The sequence below is a fragment of the Calypte anna genome, chromosome 15 (genome assembly GCF_003957555.1).
Source record: "Calypte anna isolate BGI_N300 chromosome 15, bCalAnn1_v1.p, whole genome shotgun sequence".
Classification (NCBI taxonomy): Eukaryota; Metazoa; Chordata; class Aves; order Apodiformes; family Trochilidae; genus Calypte; species Calypte anna.
This window is the reverse complement of record NC_044261.1, coordinates 9,553,278-9,579,298: the sequence shown is the minus strand read 5'-3', so window position 1 is coordinate 9,579,298 and position 26,021 is coordinate 9,553,278. Positions and strand designations below refer to the sequence as shown.

The 26,021-nt window shown below is 40.4% G+C and overlaps 1 protein-coding gene across 1 annotated transcript; it reads left to right on the top strand.

The window, feature by feature from the left end:
* SLC5A1 (solute carrier family 5 member 1) lies at nt 1-25,727 on the top strand. Its single transcript, XM_008502790.2, has 15 exons — nt 1-87; nt 2,199-2,270; nt 9,389-9,493; nt 11,455-11,514; nt 11,865-11,969; nt 16,854-16,959; nt 17,187-17,267; nt 18,371-18,591; nt 19,327-19,462; nt 20,230-20,337; nt 21,398-21,548; nt 22,142-22,310; nt 23,639-23,854; nt 24,163-24,265; nt 25,079-25,727. Exons 1-15 carry the CDS (start codon nt 1-3, stop codon nt 25,300-25,302), a joined length of 1,944 nt encoding a protein of 647 aa, XP_008501012.1. The 3' UTR covers nt 25,303-25,727.
* Nucleotides 25,728-26,021: the final 294 nt, after the last annotated feature.

Here is a 26,021-nt window from a genome sequence, read left to right as displayed (position 1 = left end):
ATGGAAACCAACATCAAGATCAACAACCCTGCGGACATCTCTGTTATTATTATTTATTTTTTGGTAGTCCTGGCAGTGGGACTATGGGTATGTTGAATATTTAATTTTTTTTTTAAATTATTTTTTTTAAAATGTTTTACCTAATGAACAAGTAGTTTATATGGTCTTGGGAAAATGTCTCAGTAAGTTAAAATGTATTATTGTATAAAGATTTGGTTGCTTAACTTAGGTATTTAATAAGTGCATGGTGGAGAAATCGTGGGTATTTATTGCAGAGGGGATGGTGATCTGGGAAGCGTCTGCTTAGGTGGCTGAATGGAACTAGTGGAGAAGGTGGAGCAGTGAGGTTTGTGTGGGGAAGGAGCTGAGAGATCTGATCAGTAAAGGTCAAGCCAGCCAGGGTGCTGACTGGAAAACAAGTCTGGAGGTGAAGGGATGGGGTTTAACACCAGGAACACAGGGCCTGTGGTGAGGAATGGTGGTGTGAAGTGATGCTGTAGGCAACAGTGATAAAGAGGGAGTTGCAGGGAGAAGGGAGGTGAAGTCAGTGTGCAGGGAGGGCAGTATGGTAGTGTCACTGCAGCTGAGACTGTGTGACAGACCAGGGACTGCAGAGCACTGGAAAGGGGTGAGATGGATCAAGATTGTGGATGCCATTTGAGGGCTGCGTTATGGTGGCTTTTTTTGACAACATGACCTTGACTGCTGGGGTGCAGCATCACTGAAAGTATGAGGAACATCTTGGGGGTGGCAAGTGGTGGCAATGACTTTTTGGTGGTGATCTAAACACAGCACTGCCTCCTGCCCTCACCCCAGCAATGCTGAGGACTGCAAGGGAAAACCTGGTGCCTAATCTGAAAAGAAAGCCCAGTGCTTTCTGTTAATGGAGAAAGGCAGATACTGTCATTGGTGTAATCTCAGAGCTGAAGTGTTTGGAGATAATAGGCCAGTGCTGTGATCTACAAAGCTGTAAACAGTGGAATGTCACTAAAGTTCAGTTTCCTTGGGGCAAGCTCTCCTGGTCACCTGAACACCTGCCCATTAGCAAGCAGAGAGGAGACATTGTCCCTCAGCAATCCTCTGCTTGCCAGCAGCAGCCCAGGGCTCCATTTTCCTTTTCACAGTGCAGAGAAGTCAATCCTTCCTTCATCCTCCAGTAGTAGCCTGGCAATGTTTTGAAGAGCACCAAAAATTTAAGGTGTTAAAAAAAACAGACAAAGCTTTTCTTTACTTCTTTGTCATGGTAGTAGATGCCAAAACCAGCACAAAATCTCAAGCCCCCAGTATGCCTGAACACATTGCTGCCTTGCAGAAGGGCTCTTTGCCACAGAAGTTGTGCTACCATTGTAGTTGAACTGTGTATGAAAGATTTGTGACAAGAAAGGGCTGATCTGTGGCATATCAGGCAATTGTTTGCTGATTTATTCCTGGATCCTTTTCATTCCAGCAATGATGTCCTTTTAATTAGACAAACACTTGTTCAATTGCTGTGTGTAGTTAAATGTAGATCTATTGTATGTATTTCCTTTCTTCTGCATAAGAGGAGCTGGCTAATTTTCCTTAGTCTTTCTTTATTTCCCTGTTCTAAGTCCAAATCCAATATTTGGATCAATGTCATTACAAAAATTTGGATGAAACTTCCTTTTAAAGCCTATCCCTTGACAAATACAAAAGGAATGTGTGAGAAGGAAAGATTTGTTAGCTTTCCTAAAACTTCATCGAGAAGTGGGTACAATGTCAATATCAGAACAAGAAAACAGATCTGTGTAGTTACCTCCTGGCCCTAGATAGTATTGAGTAAAAAAGCTACACACGTTCTATTAATAAACTTGCAACTTAGTCTTTTTTGAGGCCTGAAATCAAAGGTATTGCACCCCTGATTAAGTGTTCATTATGAGTTTTTGAGTGATCTTTTTTTGGTCATTAAATTTTTGTTTCAATGTTTCGCACTGTAACAAAAGGTGAAGCAACAAGTCTTGAATAGTTAATGTAGACCTAGATAAAAGTCATTTTTGTCATGGTTTCTTCATCATAAGCTTGTTCTTTTTAGCCACTGTTTATTTCTTCCACTTTACCCTCCCCGTTTACTTTATCTATTCAGTCTAGCTGTTTGTTCTGAATCTGTGTATAGCTTTCCTATTATACTTAAAATATGATTAAAACTTTCTTTCTTTCTTTCTTTCTTTCTTTTTGCCCAGGCTATGTACTCAACCAACCGAGGCACAGTCGGTGGATTCTTTCTTGCTGGACGGAGCATGGTTTGGTGGCCAGTGAGTACCATATATTGTGTGTATGGAAACCATATCCGTGTGTATTTGCATCTAATCCATAAATATGAAGTATCTCTACAGTGCTCTGGAGACTGTGGTGGCTATGTTGTGTAGATGCACTTCAAACCCTTCCTGTAGTCATGGTGACACTGGGCAAACTGCACAAAAATCACCAGATAGATAAAGAAAAGTGTTTGGGGGAATTGTCTGTGGTGAGCTCTGAGCTGTCTTCATTACATGACCAACTTGATTGAACCTAGATACATTGGTGATGTCAGTGTAGACAAACCTTTGCCATTCAGCCCGCTTGAAAACTTTTTAATATTTTGAATTTACTACTTCCACTGCACTCAGAGACCCTGGCTCATTTTGAGGTTATACCAGAAGAATTCTTTTACTGAAAATTTTTCTTGTATTGCTCAGTTTTTTTTTACTTCTGGTAATAAGTTCTGGTCTGTACAAGGAGAAAATCCTGGAAATATTACAATAAGTTCTTGGTAAAATATAGTTGAAATTTATTTGAAGATTATCTGTGTCTTGTTTGTTTTCTGTGCATCTGTCTTTTTTCCAAGGTGGAGAAAAGAAATCACAGACAAAAAATGTGTTCACAGCCATCCATCAGGCCTGTGACAGAAATATTAATAACAATTATCTACTTCTTCCAGACCATACAGTCTGTTTACTGTGACTTTTTAGAAAGCCACAAAAACTTAGATAAACCTGCATTTTATGTATTCCTTTTGCTGTGCATGCTTCCACATGCTTGAATGGAAATCCTCAACATTCCTGATCTTGCATTCAGTTTCCAAAAATGTTTTTGCATTTCATTACAATTTTTGATTCAAGATTCCATTCACATGTGTTCAGTTGCAGGACCAGTGACAGTAAGAGTAAATATTTGTTGTCTAAAAATTTAGGAATTGTCTTAAAGTAGGCTGCAGAAATACCTACACATCATCAGTCTTTTTGTGCTTCAAGAAGCTGCTCATAGTGCCTATAGAAGGGACTGAGACTGCTTCTTAAATGACATAAAAATATTGAAGGCCAATGAAAGTAAGAGGTTACCACATTTGGCATGGTAGATCAAAGAAAATTCAGGTTCCAGTAAAGAGAGTTTCCAAGTTATTTTCAGATAAATCCCATTATTCTAGAGGGAGAGGAAAAATACAAACATATTTCTCTGCTTAGCTGTCCCTTTAATCTGTGGGCTGGTTGTAACCTTGTGCAATGCTGTGTGCCTGTCAAGGTGAATATGAATACCCTGTTGTGCAGATGTAAATGAAGGCTGAAGAAGCAAGGCAGGAAAGACTCAGCATAAAATCTTCTGTCTTGCTACAGTGGCACTGAGAACTAATAATTCCCCTAAGGCCCAGGGAAGATTATCTAACACTAAGTTCTCTGCCAACATAAACCCAACAGATTCAGTGAGCTCCCTTCCTCCAGTGGGAAGGCAAAAGGGACATTGACAAAAGGCAAAAACATTGCAGTGGTTGCTACTCAAGTTCTCATTCTCTCCTCTGGCCAAACTCAGAGATCTGCATGGGTAAAGTGCTGTTCATCAGTGCAGCCTAAGACCACCTCTTGAATCCTTCCCTTTGGAATGCCAGGAGTGTCTTTCTGCACCATAAAAATAAACCCTTCTTGCTATTCTTCATGGTATCTTCACTCAAAATAAACAAACAGCAAGCACTCAAACCACAAACTAAACAGCATGTCAGCAGCAGCACCTTGGAAAGTTTGTCTTGGATAAAAAGAGATTCCAAAGCACCTATTCCTGCAGTTTAGCAGGTAGATAGGATGTCCATCACCCAGCAGGATCTGAGCTGAAATGACTAGGAAACCAATGAAAGTTCAGCTGAAGACGTGATGTCAGTTCTGCAAGAGCTAATGCTTTTGCTTCTGTTCTTTGACTTCTCTTTTGTGCCACGTTGGGACTAACCTGGCATGGTTCTGGAAAGCCCAGGTACACTTCCACTGGCTGTAGCTGAGAGCCAAGGTTTGGGGAAGTGTTTTTGAAGTGGACTCTCATTTAGCAGACTTCTTCCCTGCAATTGCAGGATAATGACCCTTGCCAGGTAATTGCTTTCTGCAACAAAATAAATAAATAATCCTTCATCAAACTTGTTATAAACTTAATTCCCTTAAATGAACTCCCTTAAATTGTATTTTTCAGTGGCTATGCTATGTTCTCTACTGGGCAGCCATAAGTGGCTTTTCTGACCCTGCAGGGCAAAAGGCTCATTAGCAGTGTTTTAGGGTCTCTAACTGAAAACCTTGGGAAATGGATTCTATTCACTTCAATGATGTTTTAGGTGTGATTTAGTAGACTAGAGGAGACAGGCAATCAAGGGCTGGAGGTTAACTCTGCTTTTGGTAGGTAATTGGCATGTTTGTTAGTCGCTTTGCCTGATGTGATTCAATTTCAGAATGTACAGACCAAGTAAGCAGGACAGTTATCCTGGGTCAAATCTGTCCAACTTTGGCTCTGATTGTTGGCTTCAGCAGAATCCATGAAGCTTGCTTAGTGTTTTGCAGAAGCAAGGCCACAGTTACTTTTCTGGTGGTTCTGCTGAGGCAATAGGTCACTTCTGTGCCAGTTTACTGAAATCACTGCTCTTGTGCAGTGGATGAGCCAGCTCAGTATTTCCAATAGTTAATTAGCTTTCCTGCTTTTGATTTTTGTTCTTCAGGTCCTGTGGTTTTTCAGACAGAGCTGTCTGTACAAAATGAGGGGTTACCTTATATACCTCAGTTCCTGCAGCATCAGTGCTAATAGGACTGAGAGTATCTGCTGGGCATCCTAAGTTCAGCTCTGATTAGAAAGATTTACTAAATAGGAAGTAGAAAGCATGCAGAGTCAAGGACATGTTACACCTTAAACAGATATGTAACTCAGCTTGCTTGTTGTTGTTTATGTATTGATCTTTGTGATAGAAATAAGAATCAAGGGGAAGAAACCCAACAGGTTTTTGCTTCAGTTCTCCATGGCTTATTTTCATGGCCATCAGAGCTGACCACTTGCATGATTTCTGTGTTCTCTGCATCCAGTTGGGTTTTACATCTCCTCAGAATTCTCCCCATCTGCTGAATCTGGCAGTGCTGTGGGGAGCCAGGAAAGGCAACTCTGGTATCAATAAGATTATTATTTCCTTTTTTTACTTAAAGTAGAACAAGAAATTAACTTACTTTGTCAAGTTCCATTCAAAAAATAGTGTGAAATCAATAGTTTTCAGAACAAGAAGAATAATAAAATAATCAAAGCAAAGCTCTAGTGGAAAAAGGAAAATTCAGTGAAACAGATTTCTACAAGAATCTGTCAGAATTTTCCAGCCAGCTGGGAGGTGTTTATGCCTCAGAGGGCAAAGGTGGAAAGGTATCAGATCAGCCTCCTTGCAACTGTGCCATCAGGCTTGCTGAAGGACAGAGACATGTTGTTTGATGTATACTGGATAATAATCTCTCTTGCTTAATGAATTGGGAAGTGTATAAATATAGTTTAATTTGGCAATTATTAATATACAGCATTTGCAGAGTAATTGGGAATGCAGAATAAAAGCCTGTGTTTCTTTCTCTGGACCTCGGAGCCCTGAAAGGGTGGCAGTAATGTTTCAGTGTAAGCATTACACTGATTTTTCCAGATTTACCTGAGATGATCCCAAAAACTCAGGTAGGAAAAGCTATGTCCTTTCATCAGAGTAAAGTCACATAGTGCAGGGAAGGTTTATGAATTCAAGAACGGCAACAACAGAGTCAATGAATAAATTCTCAAACAAGGGAATAAGAAATCTGTTTAGGTAAGAGGAGTCTGAGAAGCAGCTTCTGCTGACCCATATGAGGAGTGATACCTCAGGGCAAGGCTCAGGCCCCTGTGCTGATGTGAGGGAGCTTCTGCTGTTCTCTGTAAAGGTGCTAGAAGCCACAAGCAAGGCTTGCTTGGGTTGGGGAGAAGAGCTTGATACTGAGCTAACACTTTGAAATGGAAAAATGGACATTAAGAGCATAAGATGTGTATTAGCAGGTCCTGAGAGGGAGAGCAGCTATAAGCTGTAAAATCTGCCCAGTGCTGCTGCAGTGGTCACTGATTTGGAAAGTACATCGTATATGATTTGGGAACAGCAAGTGCCAGGATGTCAGTGCATCCTCAAGTTAATGAAAAGAGCAAGGTGAACCTGTTAATGAATAACATGGAAAAAACAGTGATCATCATCTGCCTGCAGTGTGGTGGTACTTTTCCTGAACAGAGTACTCTTGTTAAAATCTGACCTCTTAAAAGATAGAGTTAATATTCCACACTGTCCTCAGATTAGTTCAGTTTTTTGTCCTCTCTTTCCCCCTTGACAGCTTTTGTTCCTTTTAGTCAGCTTTCTTCTTTACTTTTCCTGCTATATCTGCTTTTAAAATCAACCCAATAACACATTCACAGAGAACAGTTAAAACTTCTAGGAAATCATTTCTCTCTGTCATCCCCCAGCTTCAGCTTAGTGTTCTTTAGGTCATGGATAGGTGTCCTGCAGCATCTCCCGGTGTCAAATCAAACAGTTCCAGTAATCATCCTTTTCAATATAAAAATACGGCAGTAATAACTTCTTCGGCAAGACAGCTTGGGCCCAGAGCCCATCTGACTTCTTCCCTCATCCTTAAAGTAATGCCATGGCAGACTGGAAAGTTTTCTCCCCTTTGGCATCAGCAGCTCACAGGGTGCAAAAGTAGTTGGTAAATGCTTCTCTTCCTTTAACCAGCCTGCATTTTTAAGAGTGACACATTTTCCCAGCAATAAAGCCTTGCTTTCCCTTTCCATGTATGCATAAGACTACAAAACATTTTTTAAACTGCATCCATTATTAGTATTTGTTCATCTTACAGTTCTGCAGCACTGAGTGTTCCTTAATTCAGAGGAGAAAATGTAGAAAATAGAGGTGCTATCTGCATTCACATTGTTTCTTCCTTGTGCTGGTCCTAAAACTGGTGGTAATTTTGCATTGGTTTGGTTTGGTTTTGTATTTTTCTTACAATGCAGTTGTGCTCTGAGTAAAATTGGGTACACAAGCATTGTCAATTAGTGCTAAAATATATCCTGGTGTTTCAGGCACTGAGCCAAAGCTCACTACAGCTGTCAGTTCTTAAAGTTCTTCATTAGTTGCTTTTGTTACTTGGATCTGCTTGCAGTACATGTTAAGCTTTTGGAACAGGAAAGGGAACACATGAAATAAAATCAGAGATTAATGTGGTTAATCTTTTCTAGTGATTGCATTTTCTAGTAATCTAGATTTAAGTTTAATTATTCATCTCCAGGGAGAGCACCAGACAACTGTGCTAATGCCTGGTATAAACAGTATTTTTTACTTCACCTGTAATTGCTAGGAAAACACTGTTGCTGTCACATATAGGTAAAAAAAGTTTTCTTTATTACCAGTGAACTCTCTGGCTTATTTGCTAATACTTGCTGCAGCATTTATCATCTCTGTAGAAATATCTGTCATTTGGCAAACTGGTTAGGCACAACTAAATTCTAGAAATGTGTAAAAACGAAGAATAGCCCAGAACTGAGTGAACTTAGAGGCACAAGTTTCTTGTCACAGGCAAAGAAAGCTTGGAAAAGACAGAGTGGAATCCTCTGATGAATTGTATTCCTATGTTGCATATAAAAATGGGGGAGGAAGATCCATTTTGTGATTGGATATCAGAACTGAGAGATGAAGAACTTGGTTGCTATTCCTGGATATGGTATAGCTCTCTAGGACAAATCTGATCATCCAAGGTGGATTTCTATGATAAAATCCCTTTTATCCTTCTTATCTCAGGCAATTGTCCCTGTGGTCCCAGGAAGACTGACTAAATTTTTACTGCTATTCAGAGAACTCAGTGCAGTGACTGCAGACCTGAAAATTTGTAACTGTTCCCTTTACACACATTTTAGGACCTTGAAAATCTCCAAGTGATTTGCAGGCAAAGAGTATTTCTCCCTTTTGTAAGGTGACTCTGATCATATTCCAACCATCTGTACTTGGAAACTACATAAGAGAACGTGCTGGATGCAGGTCTTGTGTTTATGCATCTAAAAAAGAAAACATTTTTCAGAGCCCTGGTGACTTTCAGCATGAGAAATCTACCTCAAATGAGAACATTAGAAACTGGTCAGCAAATGTTCTTTTGCCTACTTTCTATATCCTTTTCTTTAGTTTTAAACCCTGTTTTCTTTTTTGCCTTTGTAGCTTTCAGAGGACATGAAGCAAAAATAGAAGGGAATAAAAAAATGTTCACTCACACTTCTTTTCATCTCAGAACCACTCCAGCTCATGTCTTCTGCCTACAATACCAAATCCAACCTCTTTTTCATGCTCCAGTTCTCACCATGCATCCTTCAAAGTCTGACCTTGTAAATTATTGTTAGGTATTTGCACTGCCTTTAGTGGCTTCATTTTGAAGATATGAAGCTTATTCCTTTTCTCTTCTTTTCTACTGTCTGAGCTACTTAATGAAGAATTAGATCTTTTGGCACAGTCTGTCTTTTGTTAATGAGTCCTGTCTGTAATCCAACATGAACCTTTCAGGTTTTTTTAATCTTTCCTTGTTCATCACTTGCTGTGTTCGTCCTACTCTTCTATGATCAGCATAGTATTTGAGGGCCTTAAAGATCTAATACTTCTTAAATATAACTCCCTGATTTGTTATTTTTTGTATCTTCAGAAACACTTTCTCAGCAGATATTTCTGCCATACAGCTTTCAATTTAATTAATTGAATATCTTTTGATTAGAAGTGAGCCAAGTACAAAGTCAGTACAACTCTTATGGATGACACATTTAGTTCCACAGATTGTGGAATATGAAGTGCCAGTGTGACAAGTGGGTATGTACTTATCATTTCCTCCTTGACTCAACTAAGAGATCATCTATGCAACATCATATTCCCTTGAATTGTTGTAGATCTGTTGGCTGGAGTCTCAAGTTTCATAGGGAACAATAAAAGGATTTTTTGAAAGTTGTTAAGGAAGCTGATTGTCACTTATTCTTATCATCACCATTTGAAGATAGACATGAGTTCAAAATGCCAAATGAAGGTGATTTTTTTCAAGTTAACATGAACCAAAGAACCAAATGTTGTTCTTTCTCTTTCCAGATTGGTGCTTCTCTTTTTGCCAGTAACATTGGCAGTGGACATTTTGTGGGCATAGCAGGAACAGCAGCAGCTGGAGGAATTGCCATCGGAGGATATGAATGGAATGTAAGTGGGATGCATATAAATGGACAAATTTGTGACATCACATTTCTCTGCAGAGATTAATCACAATAACATTGCCTGGTAATTTAGGACTGCCAAACTTCTTGCTTGGCAACACTTGTTCTCTGTAGAGACCAGTAAGTGCCAATGTAATCTACTATTTAGCTTGTCCTCCTTGGTCCATGTCCAATCTGACTTTAAATGAACTTCTTGAGGTACCAGGAGCAGTGGCAGCTGCATAGAGATTCCCATGAGCTAATTCAGTCCATTTCTTTGTATTCCCAGTCTCTGTGGGTGTGGATAATAATGCCCTTGTTCTGCTTAATTCACCTTATGGAAAGGATTATACTTTGACAGAAAGGGTTTAATGAGCATACATAGGTCAATACTTTCTTTGCATTTAATTGTGCATGGTAAAAGAAGCAGACTACCCAGAGGGTTTGGGCTTATTTCTTTAGCAAGGAGATGTTTGCTGCCAAATAGTCAAGTACTTATATGATATAAATATTTAAAGAGAAGGATAAAGGCTAAAAGGAACTCTCTGAGACGCACACAGTTAACCTGTCAATTTTCTCTCATTACACTGTAACAAACCTGATTCCCTTTCTCTGTGTACCAAAACTAAGGAAACAAAAACAGAACAAGTACTGCTTGAAATGTCATAGTATTCAAATCTCTAGGACCCATATTATTCTCCAAGCACATCCACCTCTGACACTTCATCTCCTGGGAGATTCTCTGTGGATGAACATCAATACGCAGTGCCCAACAACTGCTGTTTAGGAAGAAGCAATGATGCATGTGTGTGTTTGAGCAGATTCACTTCAGAGTTCATTACTTATGACATAGTGAGGCTGATGTACAGGTTAAATACGTGGTAGAAATACTGCTTTTGACTGTATAATTTGATTCTCCTCTTGAAAGAAATACTAAGTTTGACTGTTATGCTTTTGTATCACTGTTTCATTGAAATTATTTCTAATGTGTATTAGTATGACAGCAGAAGCTGACCTAGTATTTCCTGTCCATCTTATGGTTTTGATCTGAGAGTAGAACTTAAAAAAGCCCTCTAAGCCCTGTGGACCTAATAAATGCAGAGTTCAGAGTGGGATTTTGTTCTATATTTAAATATATGTAACTCTCTGTCAGAAAGTATTTTCTAGCTGTTTGTCAGAAGATTGTGTCACTGCAATATGATAGGATATATAATTCACAAAGTACACATGGTAACACAAAATATATTATGAAATGGTAATTTGGAAATACAAATTATTTAACAAAATGCATGGGATGCATCCTGTGCAGCATGTGGGATTGTTGTAAAACCTATAAACATATAAACACAGAGGGTCCCAGTGCAGAAGGAAGTTAATGATCAAAATAATAAATCAAAAGAATAGCTACTCTCCTCAGGACCTAGATATGCAGATGTCACAACATACCATTGCAGCATACCAGATTCTGAGTGGGAAAGTATCCTGCTTTAGTGGCTCTGGGATCAAGATGCTAGCAAGTAGGTCTCAGGTAGCAAGCTTCATCTTCCTTAACATTTCCCAGAAGCAGTTTTACTGGCTTGTTGTATTTTAACCATTGTTAAACCAGCCTCCCTGGGCCTGCTCTGAAGAGGGCTGGGGTAGTCTGGTGATGCTTTGATACTAGAGGGCAATCCTGTAAGTAAAAATCAGATGTTTTTCTAGGAAATGTATGATTAATATGTGTACTTCTCTGGAACACCTGGTATGAAATCCAGGCTGCTCAATTCCTGACAATTTTTTTGGCTAAGGTTTCATTCCCAAATTTTCAGTGTTAAATCAAAGGATGCTGCAGTTCCTTCTTCCCCCACCCCTTTAGTACCCAGGTCTATGTGGTTTCAATGGTCTGTAGCTGCTGTTGGGTCTGATGAATGGTCTTCAGGAGTGCTATCTAGAGACAAGGCTAATTGAGTGATCTTGTCTTGGCTACAGGCTCTGATATTTGTGGTTGTTCTGGGATGGCTGTTTGTACCCATCTACATCAAAGCTGGGGTAAGTCCAAGCAGCATGTTATGCTTTTCTTTGCTGCTCATGTTTGCAGATCGAGTCTTGAATGTTGCAAATGCATTATGAATGGTGTGAGATCTGAGCAGGCAGGATCTGTACTACATTGTGTCTATATTTGGGAAATGAGGATTCTCTGTTCTGAGACCTGAGCTGAGAAGTACTTGGCACTCTGTCCTTGTTCTCCTTTGATTCCTGGAGCTGCTGTTCCTTGCAGCTGCATTTGCAGCTCCCCTCCCTTTGCCCTCCACTCTTGGTATCTCTGTAGCTAAAAGCTTCCTCTGATTTGCTTTGTATCTCTTTCCCATTATCTGAAACCTTATCCATGCCCCCTGCAGGTGGTGACAATGCCAGAGTATCTGAGGAAACGTTTTGGTGGGAAACGGATTCAGATCTACCTGTCAGTCCTTTCTCTGTTGCTGTATATTTTCACAAAGATCTCAGTAAGTATAACTGACAGAATTCTTTCCATTCTACCTTGATCTAAAGAAAAGAAACTTCTGTTTACAGTATTGCTAACACAAGTGGTCAGTTGTTTCTCATTTGCAGCTCTTGGTTGGATTAATGTTGGTAAAAATATGATTTTGTGTTTTCTTTATTCTGCCTAGTGAGATTGTGTATCCAGATCTGCCCTGCCATCTAATTTTTTTACCCTCCTGGCAGTGTCTCTCAATGCTTGTCCCTTCTTTTTAGATTTTTAAGGTATACTTCTATTTATGGTCTCCTCTACATTACAGTCTGTAATACAAGCAATACAATTGCTTGTATTACAGTCTGTTATCTTAAGGATCTGTGAAACATTTAGAGAAAAAGGTCACAATCTCTTAGTTTGTACCCTTTTTCTGCTTCAATTCCCTGAGAATAATAGCTGCTGCTTCTTTAACCATATAGTTTTAGAAACTTTTTAGTATTGCTTTGGGCACATAACATCCCACTCCAATCAACTGGGCCTTCTGCAAAGGGGAATGAACAGTTCTGCTTGGTTACAGAAGAAAAAGTGTGCTCTTGGGAGAAGGAACATAGGGAGAAGAGTCCCCAGACATATTTACCTGTTTAACATCCTCTGGTGAACATGCTATCAGCAACATAGCTGAAGAAAAGAGCAAAAGAGCTATGGAGAAAAAGAGAATAATAGGAATTAGAATTAGAAATTAAGAGTGGGGAAATGCAAAGAAGGGAAATGATAACAGCTGAGGTGAAAGGAAGAGTAGAGATTGTTTTCATGGGCAAGTGGTTGGTATAAAGTTTAAGATGCTATGAAGTTAATGTTTAGTTCAGTGGTTGTACTGCTGTGCAGTAGTGAAGGGAGCTGGTATTTTTTGTACATCTTGAAACCATCTAGCCTCTGAAGAAGTCCACAGTTCAGGCATACTTCAATCTGTTGTTTTGCAGAAGTTGCCATGGCAGATTACTCTTTGCCCTCTGAATGGGAGCTAAGTGATAATAGTGCAATTTAAGCCAAAAGACTGGCCTTTTGCTCTCATTCTCACATCTTCACGATAACTGGTCCTTAGGAGGGTTATAAATTAAACAGGTTGGTACTGTGGAGCTGACCTCAGAGTTGAATTTCCACATCATTCAAAAACATTCTTTAATTTGCTGCTTTTGTGCTAACTATCATAATCAGAAATCCCAGATCTGACACAGAGCTCTGCCAGCTCCAGCAGCTGAGAAACTCTTCCAGTCAGATGACTCGCAGCCCTATTCTGCAACACATGTTTATAATGAGCTCATCAAGTTGTTACATAGGTTGTGAACATACTATCTTTTATTTCTGTCTCTATCATGCCTAAGGATCTGCTCATGGGATTTCACACTGTTTCAGCTGGAGAGTCTTGCTTCCAGGCAAGCCAGCTTCCCCATTTAAGCTTCCAGTGTGGTCATGAGGCTGAAGCACACTTTCCTGCACTTGTGGTCCTGTCTTATCAGGGGGAATAGTGATAGGCAAGAGATTTATACAGCAATAGATCACCTGGGTCCCACTCTACCAGTGGTCCCTCCCAGCTTTCTGTCAACCCAATGATTCCAGATGCGTATGGGGATTTGCCATGGAGCTGTGTCTCTGTGCCATGCAGGGGAAAAACCTGGTGCACAAGCTCCTCTAGGTATTTCTGTTGTTTTCCTCATCAGCCCAGAATAACAGTGTCTGTCCCATGTGCAAATGTGGCTTAGATTTCTGTAGCACCAAACATACCCTCTGCTTTTTGTCTTATGTCACTAGATTTGGTAGGGCAGGATTTGTCCAGGTCTGATTTACTTGCTGTATCTTTTTCAGAATAGGCAGAGCAGTCAAAGTCCTTGGAGGTTTCAGGTACTGTTGGAGGATGTAGGTTGTTCTATGCCCTACTATGCAACACCATGCCCAAATTGTTTCCAGATGAACCAGCTCCAGAAGCAGAGGAGGAAGAGCTTTTCCATCCTGGACCTCACTTTGTGTCTTCTTGCTGCAGAGATCCACATTCTGTGTGAAGCTAGTGCAGGTCTCTTACCAGTGGCATGCTGTATATCCAAACATAGCTGTGTTGACAATCCATACCACAGCCAGCCTGGGGATTTGCATTTTACTTCCCTGCCTGCTGTCTTTGCAAACAATCCCTGCCATCTTTGGGGCTTGCTGAGATTTGCTTATAAAGGATAGGTTTCTGCCCTGCCCTAACCTGGCAGTCACACCTATTAGTTTGACTGGCCATGATACTGCTGTTTATCCTGAAAGAAGAGTGGGCTCTTGTTATTTCATGAACTACTTCCTTGATGTGTTAAAATACTATCAAATGTTCTTATTCATATAGATATTATGGTGCTTTCCAATGAACAATATCACATGTCAGGACCTCCTGGCGTGCTCTTTCTGGCACAGTGCCCACCACCATGTGATGTTCAGGTTCTCTTTGCACACCTCTGTACAAGGTCATTCCCTTTTCTTTCTTTGTCTCTTTTTCTGTGTATTTTTTTATTGGTTCCTCAGCTTGCTTTTGTGGGTAATCAACCACGTGCCATACAAGGACATGCTTCAAGGTGTTGATCTTTGGGATCAGGACACACGTGATCTTTGAGCCCAAAGGATTTCTCTTGCACAGGTGCCTCACGTGTACGTGCTCCCTAAGCACGCAGTGCTTTGTCACTAATGCCCAGAGCAGCTTTCAGGGGTTTGTGAGCCACAGTGTTGCTGATACTGGTTATTATGCCAAAGAAAATGGCCTAGTAAAAATAAAATCTTGATGGAGAAAAGTTGCCTAAATTATGACAAGAAAAAAAGGAATTAAGATCTGAATACTTTTGAAGAAATTAGAAATTGTAAACCAGATTTCCTAAACACATTACAGCACTTTCTTTACATTCATAGTGCATAATTTCAGTAGTAAATGTATGGGTCTGGACTTACCACTGGGAGAGGAGGTACAAGGGCAACCTATAGAACTGCTATAGAACTCTGTGGTGTAGGGGGTAAGCTGAATGTGCCCCAACTCTGATGATAACACTGCAGTTGGCTTCACTCAGTTGGTATGTGTTCTGCTAGTGGTTCCTGCATGATCTGTGAATGGCTTTGGAGAGATACTGTGATTTGCTCTATTCAGAGATAAGATAAGGATTAAATAGTGTCCATAAAAGAGTATTAATGGAGAAACAAGGAAATATTGGAAGGAAATAATCTAATTAGGAGGGAGAAGCAATGAAGCTGGAAGATAACTCAGCAATTTTAAGAAGCTGATATATTGCTGAGGTTGCTAAATAATTAACTACACATTTTTTTACATGTCTTTTCAGGGCAATTAATATTTAATGTGATGTAGGCTAAAAAGGAAGGTCTGGGACATAAGCTGATCAGTGTTGTGAAAACACACTGATAAAAAAAATATTCTCATAGAGGGATGGGACAAAGGATATGGTCTAACAGCCACTAAGAGCTAAAAGTTCTGGTTCCTAGTTCCAAACTAAAACTGATAAGAAATAAAATCATCTCAAGCTGTTCCTGAGGCAGTTTTTGGACTGGGACCTCTGCTGTGATTCACACTCTGTTTCACAGTTGTTTTCTGCATGCTGGGGCAGTAGTGTTGGAGGACCTCTTGCTGCAGAGGTCCATCTCCCCAGTAAGCAAAGGGTGAGATCATACCCTGCAGTCTCAGTTTCAGTGTTGGTGGAATGAAGAAGGTTTCTTCATCAGGCATCTCCCAACTATGCAGGCTGCATAACTCCTTATTAGTTGTTCTGCCCTGCCTTACCCCAGCCTAGCCTGAACAAAAGTGATGCAAGAGCCTGTTCCATGGTCCCACAGCCTGGCCCATGGAACCTCCAGCTCCTCCAGCAAGCTGTTGCCCAGCAGCTGCCCTGCAGTAACAGCATGTGCAGGCTCTACCCCAGGGCATATGCAATGTTGTTTATCTTTCCTTCTCAGATCCTACACATGGGCAGTTCCTGTAGCACTTTGCAGCTCCTGAGCTTGCTGAATGCCACTAGGACTTTCCCTGTTAAATCTCCCTGTACAGAGCCCTTCTATAGGTGGTGTGGTGTACAGAAAGGGGGTAAGCAGGTGAACTAGGTGCTTAGGGGCAGATATGTACAGATGCAAACCTCCAACAAAAGCATAATTTACAGTAGTACATCACAAATGCACTGGGGTAGATTATTCTAACTGCAAACTTGGATAAATAATATTAATGCAAAGTCTTTTTAAATCAGGAACCAGTTTAATGTGATTAAAGTCCCAGAGTGTTACTCTGCAACCTGGACAATTCCTTTCTTACGCAAGAATGAAAGATCTCTTCTGTTAGCCAACTGATGTCAATTATTCTGAGAGGAACTTAAAAATAGAGATAATAGGAGATGTTTACCTTTAAACACCATTTGTCCTGAACCAGCAGGACTAGCTCCACCACATGTATGCAAGCAGTAAAGAAAATGTAAGAGACTTAGAGAGTGGCATGAAATAAAGAGAATTGTGCTGTGTTTTGGAGGTGCCACAGAGTCCATCCCTGCATACATCAGCAAGTACAACCTGAGTTTGAAGAAATTTGTTATTAAGCTCAATGAGTAAGCATGTAGTAGTGAGGTGAGTCTGTGTCCAGCTAAAATGTTCCATTGAAAAAGGCCAGGAAATTCTTTGTGCAGTGCTACATCTCTGGTACCAAAAGCAGCATGTCACTGAGAGGAGAGAGGCAGTTATACTAAAATGGCCTCTATTTTCTTTCTGATTTTTTTTTTCTTGTGTGTGTGTGTAGAGTACTATAGGGGGTGGAGTTGTGTATTTCAGTACCCTCATTGTGAATGTGTAGTATGGCAACCTCATGAAGTTAAACATTGTTTAATCTATAATTTTTTTTCTTTTATAGGCAGACATATTCTCTGGAGCTGTATTTATACAGCTGGCCATTGGGCTGAATCTTTATTTGGCCATAATTATCCTGCTTCTTATTACTGCTCTTTACACCATCACAGGTGAGTTAGCAGAGCATTCTGATAAATTACAAATGTTAGGGGACCCAGAAGAGATGAGAGAAGGTGGGTAAGATGGGAGAAATTAAAATCCAAAAGGGGAGTTATTTCCAGTGGTCTTTGGTAAAAGAAGGAGGTAGTGAGAAAAGTTAAAAAAAAAGAAAACAGATTTCTACTGAGACATTAGCACAGAGGCTAACCTATTTGTCTTGACTTTTCTTTGCCATCAGGTGGCCTTGCAGCTGTGATTTACACAGACACATTACAAACATTTATCATGGTAGTGGGATCCTTTATTCTCATGGGATTTGGTAAGTAAATCAGATGAATTAAAATGGAATGCTCCAACCATAAATCCCACAGTAGTCATGGAAATGGATCCTGCAGTGTGAAACTCTGTTATCTTAACCAGCAGATTTCAGTTCATATACCTATTGATCAGGGAAGAAAATGGGTGTATTGCCAAGCCCTGTGGTCACTGACACCACTCCCTCTCCAAAGCACAGGTGAATGTGTAAGGTTATGTACAGCATCCCATGCCAGAGCAGTACTTGTGATGAATCATTAGGTAAAAGCAGAATTGTCTACAGGTGATGATGCTACTCTTGAGAAGTTCAGAGAAGATATTGTTTTAAGAAGATTATAATTTCACAGATAATCAGATGCTAATACATGAAAATTTCTAATTCAAAATGAAAAGTTATTGGTCAGGTTGCACAGCTTTGCCTTGTTTCTAGCTCTTGTGTTAAAACAGCCCAAACATATGAACATTTGAAGTTCAATGTTCTAACAGCCATTGTAGATAACATTTGGATGTCATTATTTTGCCTGCTGGACAAAATATAGAGCATAATGCTTATGAGTAGGGCAATGTGTGTGTCTGGAAGATCACATTTGAAAAGAGAAATGTTGCTGTTAAGCAGAATTAATAGGTAGGGGTCATACGAAAGAAGTAGTGATAAGATTCCCTAAATTTGCAGTGTCCTTTCCTTATCCTTCTAGTTACTCAGCCCTTGATTTTCCTCTAGCTAGGTCTTTCACTGGAATTAGATTATTCCACCTTTGTCACAACAGATCCAACTTCAGACTGACCTGACCTGGTAGACCCTGCCTTAGGTTTTCCCCAGGTTAGGGGTTTGTAAAGACAAAGTATCTGCATTTCATTTCTTGTGAAAGAGGTGTTGAGATAGTGGAGCCTAAACCAACGTTTGCAAGATGTACAAAAACTTAAAAAGAAAGGTTACTTTGGTATTTAGATTGTGTGAATACTTGCAAAACACTGTATACTGTGTTCTGAAAATGCTGATGTACACTGGTTAGGGGGTTTGTCCTTACTTTAAGGAGGTTTTCCTGCCATCTGTTTGAGATGTCAGTATTAAACACTTCATTGCTACTTTTACTTCCTATTTTTCAGCATTTTCTGAGGTAGGAGGGTATGATGCTTTTATGAAGAAGTACATGGAAGCAATTCCATCCCGCACCTCCTACGGGAATGTTACCATTAATCCAGAGTGCTACACTCCTCGCCAGGATGCCTTCCACATCTTCAGAGATCCTGTCACTGGAGACCTGCCCTGGCCAGGGCTTGTCTTTGGTTTGAGCATCCTTGCTATGTGGTACTGGTGCACAGATCAGGTAATGTGGAAGCCACATGCTTTGGAAATGCACAACACAAAACTCTGTATTCTCGTGTGATGTAGGGGTGAATTTACAGTGAATCCTCACTGAAATTCAAAGCTGGGTCAGAGAAATGGCAGATGTTTCCAGATTGGTCAGGGACTTTTCAGTTTCTGGTTTCTAAACCCTTCCTGCATGTGAGAAAATGGAGCAGGTGTTCTTTCAGTTCTCATCTGGGGTCTTCCAGTCTGGAGACTATTCCCCAGTCCTCCTCCCTAGAACCCTGTTTCCCTGAGGGATCACATTGACAGGAATAGAGGAAAATGTGCTGCTGCAGCTATGACAGGAGAATGTGTCCAGTCTCTAGCAAGTGATAGATCTGCATTCTGATTTGTGAGGAAGATAATCTTCACAATTTACAAACAAATGAACAGAAACCCCAATGTAACTGTATCTGCTGCTTCAGTAAATGTTTTATTTCTTTATGGCTTTTTAATTTACCTGCTTTTAGAACATCTTGTGAGAAAGAGTCTTAGCTCTTAAACATACACTGAATAAAGAATATATTTCCTCTACTTATTTTAAATATATCCTTTGATTATCATGTATCTTTTATTTTTCATAGTGAAAGAAATGGTAAATAAGCTCTTTCACTGTCAGGGAGATTTAAGTACCACTTTGTATCTGGGCATGTTGTGTCCATGGAGATGCTGTTCCTGGTTGTCATGCACACTTGCCATGTCTCATTGTCAGGTCATTGTCCAAAGATGTCTTTCTGGCAAGAACATGTCCCACGTCAAGGCTGGATGTGTCATGTGTGGGTACCTGAAACTCTTGCCCATGTTTATTATAGTGATGCCTGGAATGATCAGCAGAATTTTGTATACAGGTATTGCAAATATATATATATATTGCATGTACACAGAAAATAATTTCTTTTTCCTGCCTGTCTTTCATTGCCAATCTCTCTCAATTTCCTGTTCTCTGCCCCTTCCAAATTACCTGTTAGACTGTACCTTGTCATCCAAATTGTTCAGGCACATGTATGCACAAAAACTAACTAACTAACTACACTGTAAGAAGTGATCCCAGGTTTCTGCTAATTATTGCTGTCTGGTTTAGAGGAGAGAAATTTCAGTGTCTCTCCTCATCTGTCTGTTTGTTACAGCCCCATTCTGGCTAAATGAGTGAAAAATGCTGTGTAGGACTGATAAAGTCAGAGTAAGAGGGTCATCAGTCACAGGCAGTAATGTCTTACATCCCAGGGCAGTGTGGGGGAAATGCCAGTCTCTCTTCTCTCTAACCATCAGTGTGCTCAACAGCAGGCAGAGGAGAGATGTTCAGGTTGAGGGAGGGGTCTTTGTAATCTGCTTTTTTTCTTCTTTTTTCTCTCCTCATGCTGTTTAGTCCTGCTCTGATTTTCTTTTTTTCCCTACTGATTTTTTTTTTCTGACCTTCAGCACTTCTTATTATCCTTTTGGAGGGAATGAAGGACATAGGCTTAGAATCACTTTCCTTGCTGCTGGCAGGCCAAGGATGGTATCAAACATGTCCAATGGCTCAACACAGAGATAAATTTTAGAAGCTCTACTGAATTGCAAGTAACCTGTTGTTTGTATGACCTTGTCTAACCTTCTCTCATTATTCTCTCCTTAGATGTGGTGGCTTGTGTTGTTCCTGAAGTCTGTGAGCAGCACTGTGGCACTGCAGTTGGATGTACAAATATTGCTTATCCAAAAATGGTAGTGGAGCTTATGCCAAATGGTAGGATGCTCTCTGTATTTGTTCGTTGTTTGTTTTAGGAAGGGTGGAACTGCCAGCCTGTAAGAAGAGGTGATAGAGGGAACCCAAGTCTCAGATTTAGTTAAAGAATTCTTGCTAAAACTCTGTACTATTAATCACAGGGACAGTAGGCATTACTTGTAGCTGTAGGTGCAGTGTAGTCACACACTGACTGTCAGCTCCCAGCTGGTGAATACTGGGTGATGAAAAGGTAACTGAGGTCCTGTTCTGTGAAGTTAAAAAATTACATACTTTGCCAATGATTAATAAAAGACTCTCCCGGCTGGGATTTTGGAGTTGGGGGCATATACCTGCAGTCCTTCTGCTAAACCCACTGAGGTGGAGGAGAAAACACTCAGTGTATACATTGTCCCATAGGACACTTGTTCAGCGGGAGAATAAGGCATGACTCTGGAGAGGATTATACATACATAGAAGAGATATTTCTGATGAAACCCACAGAGCTTGTTCATAAGGCTAGAAAGACAGATTATGATATAGACCATTGTATTGCCCTGGTATCTCGAGCACCTCCCCATTGTATTATAACTGTTGTACCTAGAATTATTTAAATGGTACAAAACTTCCCCATACTGTGTTTCCTAATCATACCATCTGGAAAAATTGCTTACTCTGACTCTCAAACAGTAAAAGCAACTTTTTAACCAACACTGGTTTCGAAATACACTTCAAGTGTGCACTTGCCAGCAAGCAAGGTGAATTGTTTTTATAACTGTTGCAGAAAGTCTGCTTAGTATCTTTTTATTCTTATTTCAGCATTTAATGAGGCAGCACTCACAAAAGAAGTACGTATGTTCTAAAAGCTCAAGAGCTGCCCTGTCACTGCTGTATGTGGCTTTTCTAAAGCTCAGCAGACATCACTCTCCTTGCATTGCAAGAGAACATGAGGCAGGCACCAGCACATAGCTCTGCCAGACACAGCTGGCTTGGAGGGGTCAAGTCAGACAAGCTCTGTGGATGGTGTGGTGCACTGACACACTGCAGGGAATGCTCATCTCCTTCATGTATCTTTGTATTTCAGGTCTGAGGGGTCTGATGTTGTCAGTCATGTTGGCCTCTCTCATGAGCTCCCTGACTTCCATTTTTAACAGTGCCAGCACTTTGTTCACCATGGACATTTACACCAAAATTCGATCACGGCCATCAGAGAAAGAGCTCATGTTAGCTGGCAGGTAAGAGCAGCCACACAGGCACAGTGACTGCAGGCTGCAGCCTCCAAAAATGCACCAAGTGCCTGGGTGACAACCTGCTGTCAGTACTTGTGGGCAGTGCAGCAGTGTCCTCCTGTGGTCAGACAGGCTGTCCCACTGGACCCTCTCCTGGAACAAAAAAAGAAAGACTCTTTTTCCTGTTTAATTGATAGTGGTGCATGAAGTAGCTAAACTAATTCTTAACACTTCCTGATGCTGTGCAGAAGTAACAACTTGAAAACATCTTAACAGCTTCATGCTACACCATAATGCAGCATCCATGAACTAGTTGTAGTTGATCTGCTGTTGATTTGGTTTTGGACGTAACAAACAAAGGAGAAAAAGTTATTTTCTATGTTCTGATTGCATGTCTGCCTGTGTGCTGGGGGATATTTGACTGACACAATATCCAACTCAGCTTTCTTTTCTTTATTCAATGGCAATTGGCCATTATAATTGATTTTGCTGGTTTAAATGCAAAATGGCATTTAAATTATTGATTAATTGCTGGGGTTTTTTCTTTCTGATAAATGCTTCTAAGCAGTGGCTAATTGAATATCTGTCTATGTTTGCAGGGCATTCATGTTACTTTTAATTGGCATCAGCATTGCCTGGGTTCCTGTGGTGCAATCAGCTCAAAGTGGGCAGCTCTTTGATTATATCCAGTCAATTACAAGCTACCTGGGACCTCCCATTGCTGCTCTCTTCCTGCTTGCTGTCTTCTGCAAGAGGGTCAATGAGCAGGTAGGTACAAATTAGAAAACAGGTGTGCTGGATGCTCTTTTAGGCATCAGAACTGCTCTTTTGTGCTGGTGTCTGTGGTTAGCAACTCTTCCCTCTCTATTTTAATCCTACTATGGCCTGTTCTGTGTTACAATAGCCCAGGGCCTGAGGTTTCAGAGATGAGTTTGAAAAAGGTCTTTGATAATCTGTAGAAAAACAATCATCTAGGAATTCCTGAAATTTAGGTTATCTGTCACCTTGCCATGAAGTGTGTCCAACTGATAATTTATGGAGACATAGTGGCTTGGGTTGGAAGGGACCTTAAAAATTGGTCACCAAGCTGCTTTGCCAAACATAATACCTTTCACCTTCCTCTTGACCACTGTAAATTTTGTCAACACTCTTTTAAGCAAAACATGCAGGTTTTTACTCATGGTAATTACTTACAAGTTTTGTCAATATTTCTTGCTCAGACTAATTTTTTTCTGCCAGAAATGGAATTAATTATCTTCTCTGACTCAAAAACATTTTTATAACTTTGACTACTGAGTAATTAAAACTGTTTTGTTCTTAAACCCAGCATTAAACCTAGAATATTTTTTATCAGGATTTATAAATCTCTGTTGCCATCATTACTCACAAACTCAGAGAGTGCTTGAGACTGCAAGACACCTCTGGACTAGTTCAACCCCCCTGCACTCAAAGTGGGGCTAACAAGAGCAGGATGCTTGGAGTCCTTTCCAGTTGAGTTTTGAGTATCTCCAGGGATGGAGACTTCACAGTGTTTCTAGGCAACCTGTTCCAATGTTCAATCACCCTCCCAGTAAAACAAAACCAAATGATGTTTAAACAGAATTTCCTACATTTCCATTTGTGCCCAGATGTAGCTGTGTGTCCTTTGTACTTCAGGCTAGAGTAATCTATACCTGGCAGCAAAACATTCACCAAAAGTATAAAGGATCAACTTTTTACTAATTACTAACAAGGTCATTAGAAAATAAACCAGACACATATTTCAGGAGAAATGTCACACACTTGCTAGCTGGTTCTGTCACTCTAGAACTATCAGGGATTTAGCCTTCGAAGATAAAAATGTAGGAGAACAGCCCTTGGGATGTGTTGTCTGTGGTATTGTGTGGAGACGGAGGAGCTTTGGGAAATGAGCTGTGCAAGGTGTCCTCCATATTCTTTCTCTGGGCTACAGCTCATTGCCCCTTTCAGTTGTATAAATACAATGAGCTGTAGGTAGGGTCACCACCTCCATGTTTCCCCCAGCTACTTTGCAGAGCTTAGAGCTTATTTCCATGCCTGAAGTTACTCATTTTGATAACTTGCCATTTTGTCTTCAGGGTGCCTTCTGGGGCCTGATGTTTGGGCTGCTGGCTGGACTCGGCAGAATGATTGCAGAGTTTGCTTATGGAACTGGCAACTGTGTGACCCCTTCCAACTGCCCATACATCATCTGTGGGATTCACTACCTCTACTTTGCAATGATTCTTTTCGGGGTTTCTGCCATCGTCATCCTGGCAGTCTCCTTCATGACCAAGCCCATTCCTGATGTACATGTGAGTATCACTGCAGCTCTGCTCCTCAAGAAATGGAACTCAATGCAGGCACAAGTTTTATACACTGGTAGTTGGCATATTACCTCCTGACACTGCAGCTACACAAGTCACAAAGTCCTTGTAAGAAAGGAAAGGAAATAATCTTCACTTATCTTTCACAGATATTCAGTGATTCCTAATCACTGTAGTCATTTGCTTAGCAGACATTTTGGATACCATGGTCTTGCAGCTTGTTCCTGTGCTGGCCAGCCTGACTTGTGTCTGTGCAGTGAGGTTGGAGGTTTACCAACTCTTCTGTTTCCTGGCAGCTTTACCGCCTGTGCTGGTCTTTGCGGAACAGCGAGGAAGAACGGATTGATCTTGATGCAGAAGAGGAGCAGGAGAAAGCTGATGAAAAAGATGAGGAATCAGGTAACTGTTGGATTTCAATAGATTCTATCAATATATTTGAGTATCCCTATTTCATTCCTAGAAAAAATACTAATGTGTTTGATATTCAAAGGCACACTTCCTCCATCCCTAAAAGAAAACCTCAACCCCCACATATTTAACTAATAAGCTGCCTTCTACCAATCTGTCAGGCTTGGGGTAAATCAGAAGTGAAGTGGATCTGGAGGGAGAAAAATCTTGCTCTCTTGGTAGCTATGTGGCAGTTGTAGGACTAAAACAGTGGAGATGCCTTAGGTCAGAGGTTGTGTGCACTTGCAGAACTGTGAGAACAAGAAATCACTTGGAAACAGTGAGTAAGAGCCTGGTCTGAAGGAAGAAGGATGTGGTGCAAGGCACCATGAAAGTGAATTTCCAGACATCCATCTGGGAAAAGCCACCTGCTCTCCTGGTTCTGCTGCCAAGTATCTTTTCATGAGTGTCCTCAAATTCATTTATTTCTCTTTTAATTAAAAATGTAGAAAGTATTGAAAAATTTTTGAGCTTAAGCTTTGCAGCATGGTTCACTTCTCCAGTACCAGACCAAGTTTTTAGGCTGCAAAAGGCACAAGTGTTTGCTGCAAAAGGCTCTCTTGCACCATGTAGGAAATCACTCTTTTTCCAGGTGAGCTGTGAAAAGATGCTATTAACTTGATTCTTGTACTGAAATGTTTCCATGTAACCACGACCATAAATCAGAACTGCTGTATTAAATACAGGAATATCCTCAGTCATGGAGATCTGGTGCCTGCAGTGGCCCATGCTTACATTTCATGACCAGTGTGTTATTCCTTCCAGTTAATGAGGAAACTCAAGAGGAAGTAGGATGCTTGAAGAAAGCCTATAACTGGTTCTGTGGTATAGACCAACAAAAAGGACCCAAACTGAGCAAGGAAGAAGAGGAAGCACTGAAGAAGAAACTGACTGACACAAGTGAAGTGCCACTTTGGAGGAACATTGTGAATGTCAACGGCATCATCCTATTGACTGTGGCTGTGTTTTGCCATGCCTTCTTTGCATAAACCTCTGATTGCAGTTCTGAAATTGTACTGTATTTTCAAGCAAAGATGACAACTTGTGGATTTACAGAGTTAGATACACTTAGTATTTTCATTGCCTATGTTTGTAAAAAATCAGGGTCATTTACTCACTGATTTTGTGATCATAATTTCAACAATCTCAAGATGAAGGCCACTGGGATTTCAAGAGAGAGAATTTCTGTTCAGAATCAATCAATGCAGGGCTAATGGAGGTTCAGAATTTCCATCCAATGTCCTCTTTTCTTGTGATGCATTTCATATTTTAGGTGCAGAACAAGGCTGCATAAGCCATATTTCATGTCAGGGTTTGTGAACTACATTCTAGGGTTGATTTTCAACCCTACTTCTTTTGATCATTCAAATTTCTTTTTCCTTTGGCTATGATAATTTGATGGCAAAACCTCACAACAATTGAGGGACCATATTATGAATTCAAATTAAAAAAATCATTTTTGTTCCCTCCAAGCATGGGATACTTCAACTAAAGGATCTTTGTATATATTGCTGTATTATTGCTGCATTTGACACTATATCTAACTTCCCATGATAACTTTTCCCCCTTTTCCTCACTTTTCATTGTGTTGTGTTTCTCAGTAATCAGTGGAACACCAACTCTCTGAATTGATCACATTTTGAAATTAGAGAAAATGTCTCCATGAGCTTCTTAAGAATTATGCTTATGATAGGTTCTCTATTTATAG

Excerpts from the sequence above, each read along its gene's own strand:
- SLC5A1 (XM_008502790.2), top strand. The coding sequence starts at position 1 with ATGGAAACCAACATCAAGATCAACAACCCTGCGGACATCTCTGTTATT. Across the intron at positions 88-2,198 it reads TCCTGGCAGTGGGACTATGG|GCTATGTACTCAACCAACCG; the intron begins GTATGTTGAATA and ends CTTTTTGCCCAG. Across the intron at positions 16,960-17,186 it reads TGCTCTTTACACCATCACAG|GTGGCCTTGCAGCTGTGATT; the intron begins GTGAGTTAGCAG and ends CTTTGCCATCAG.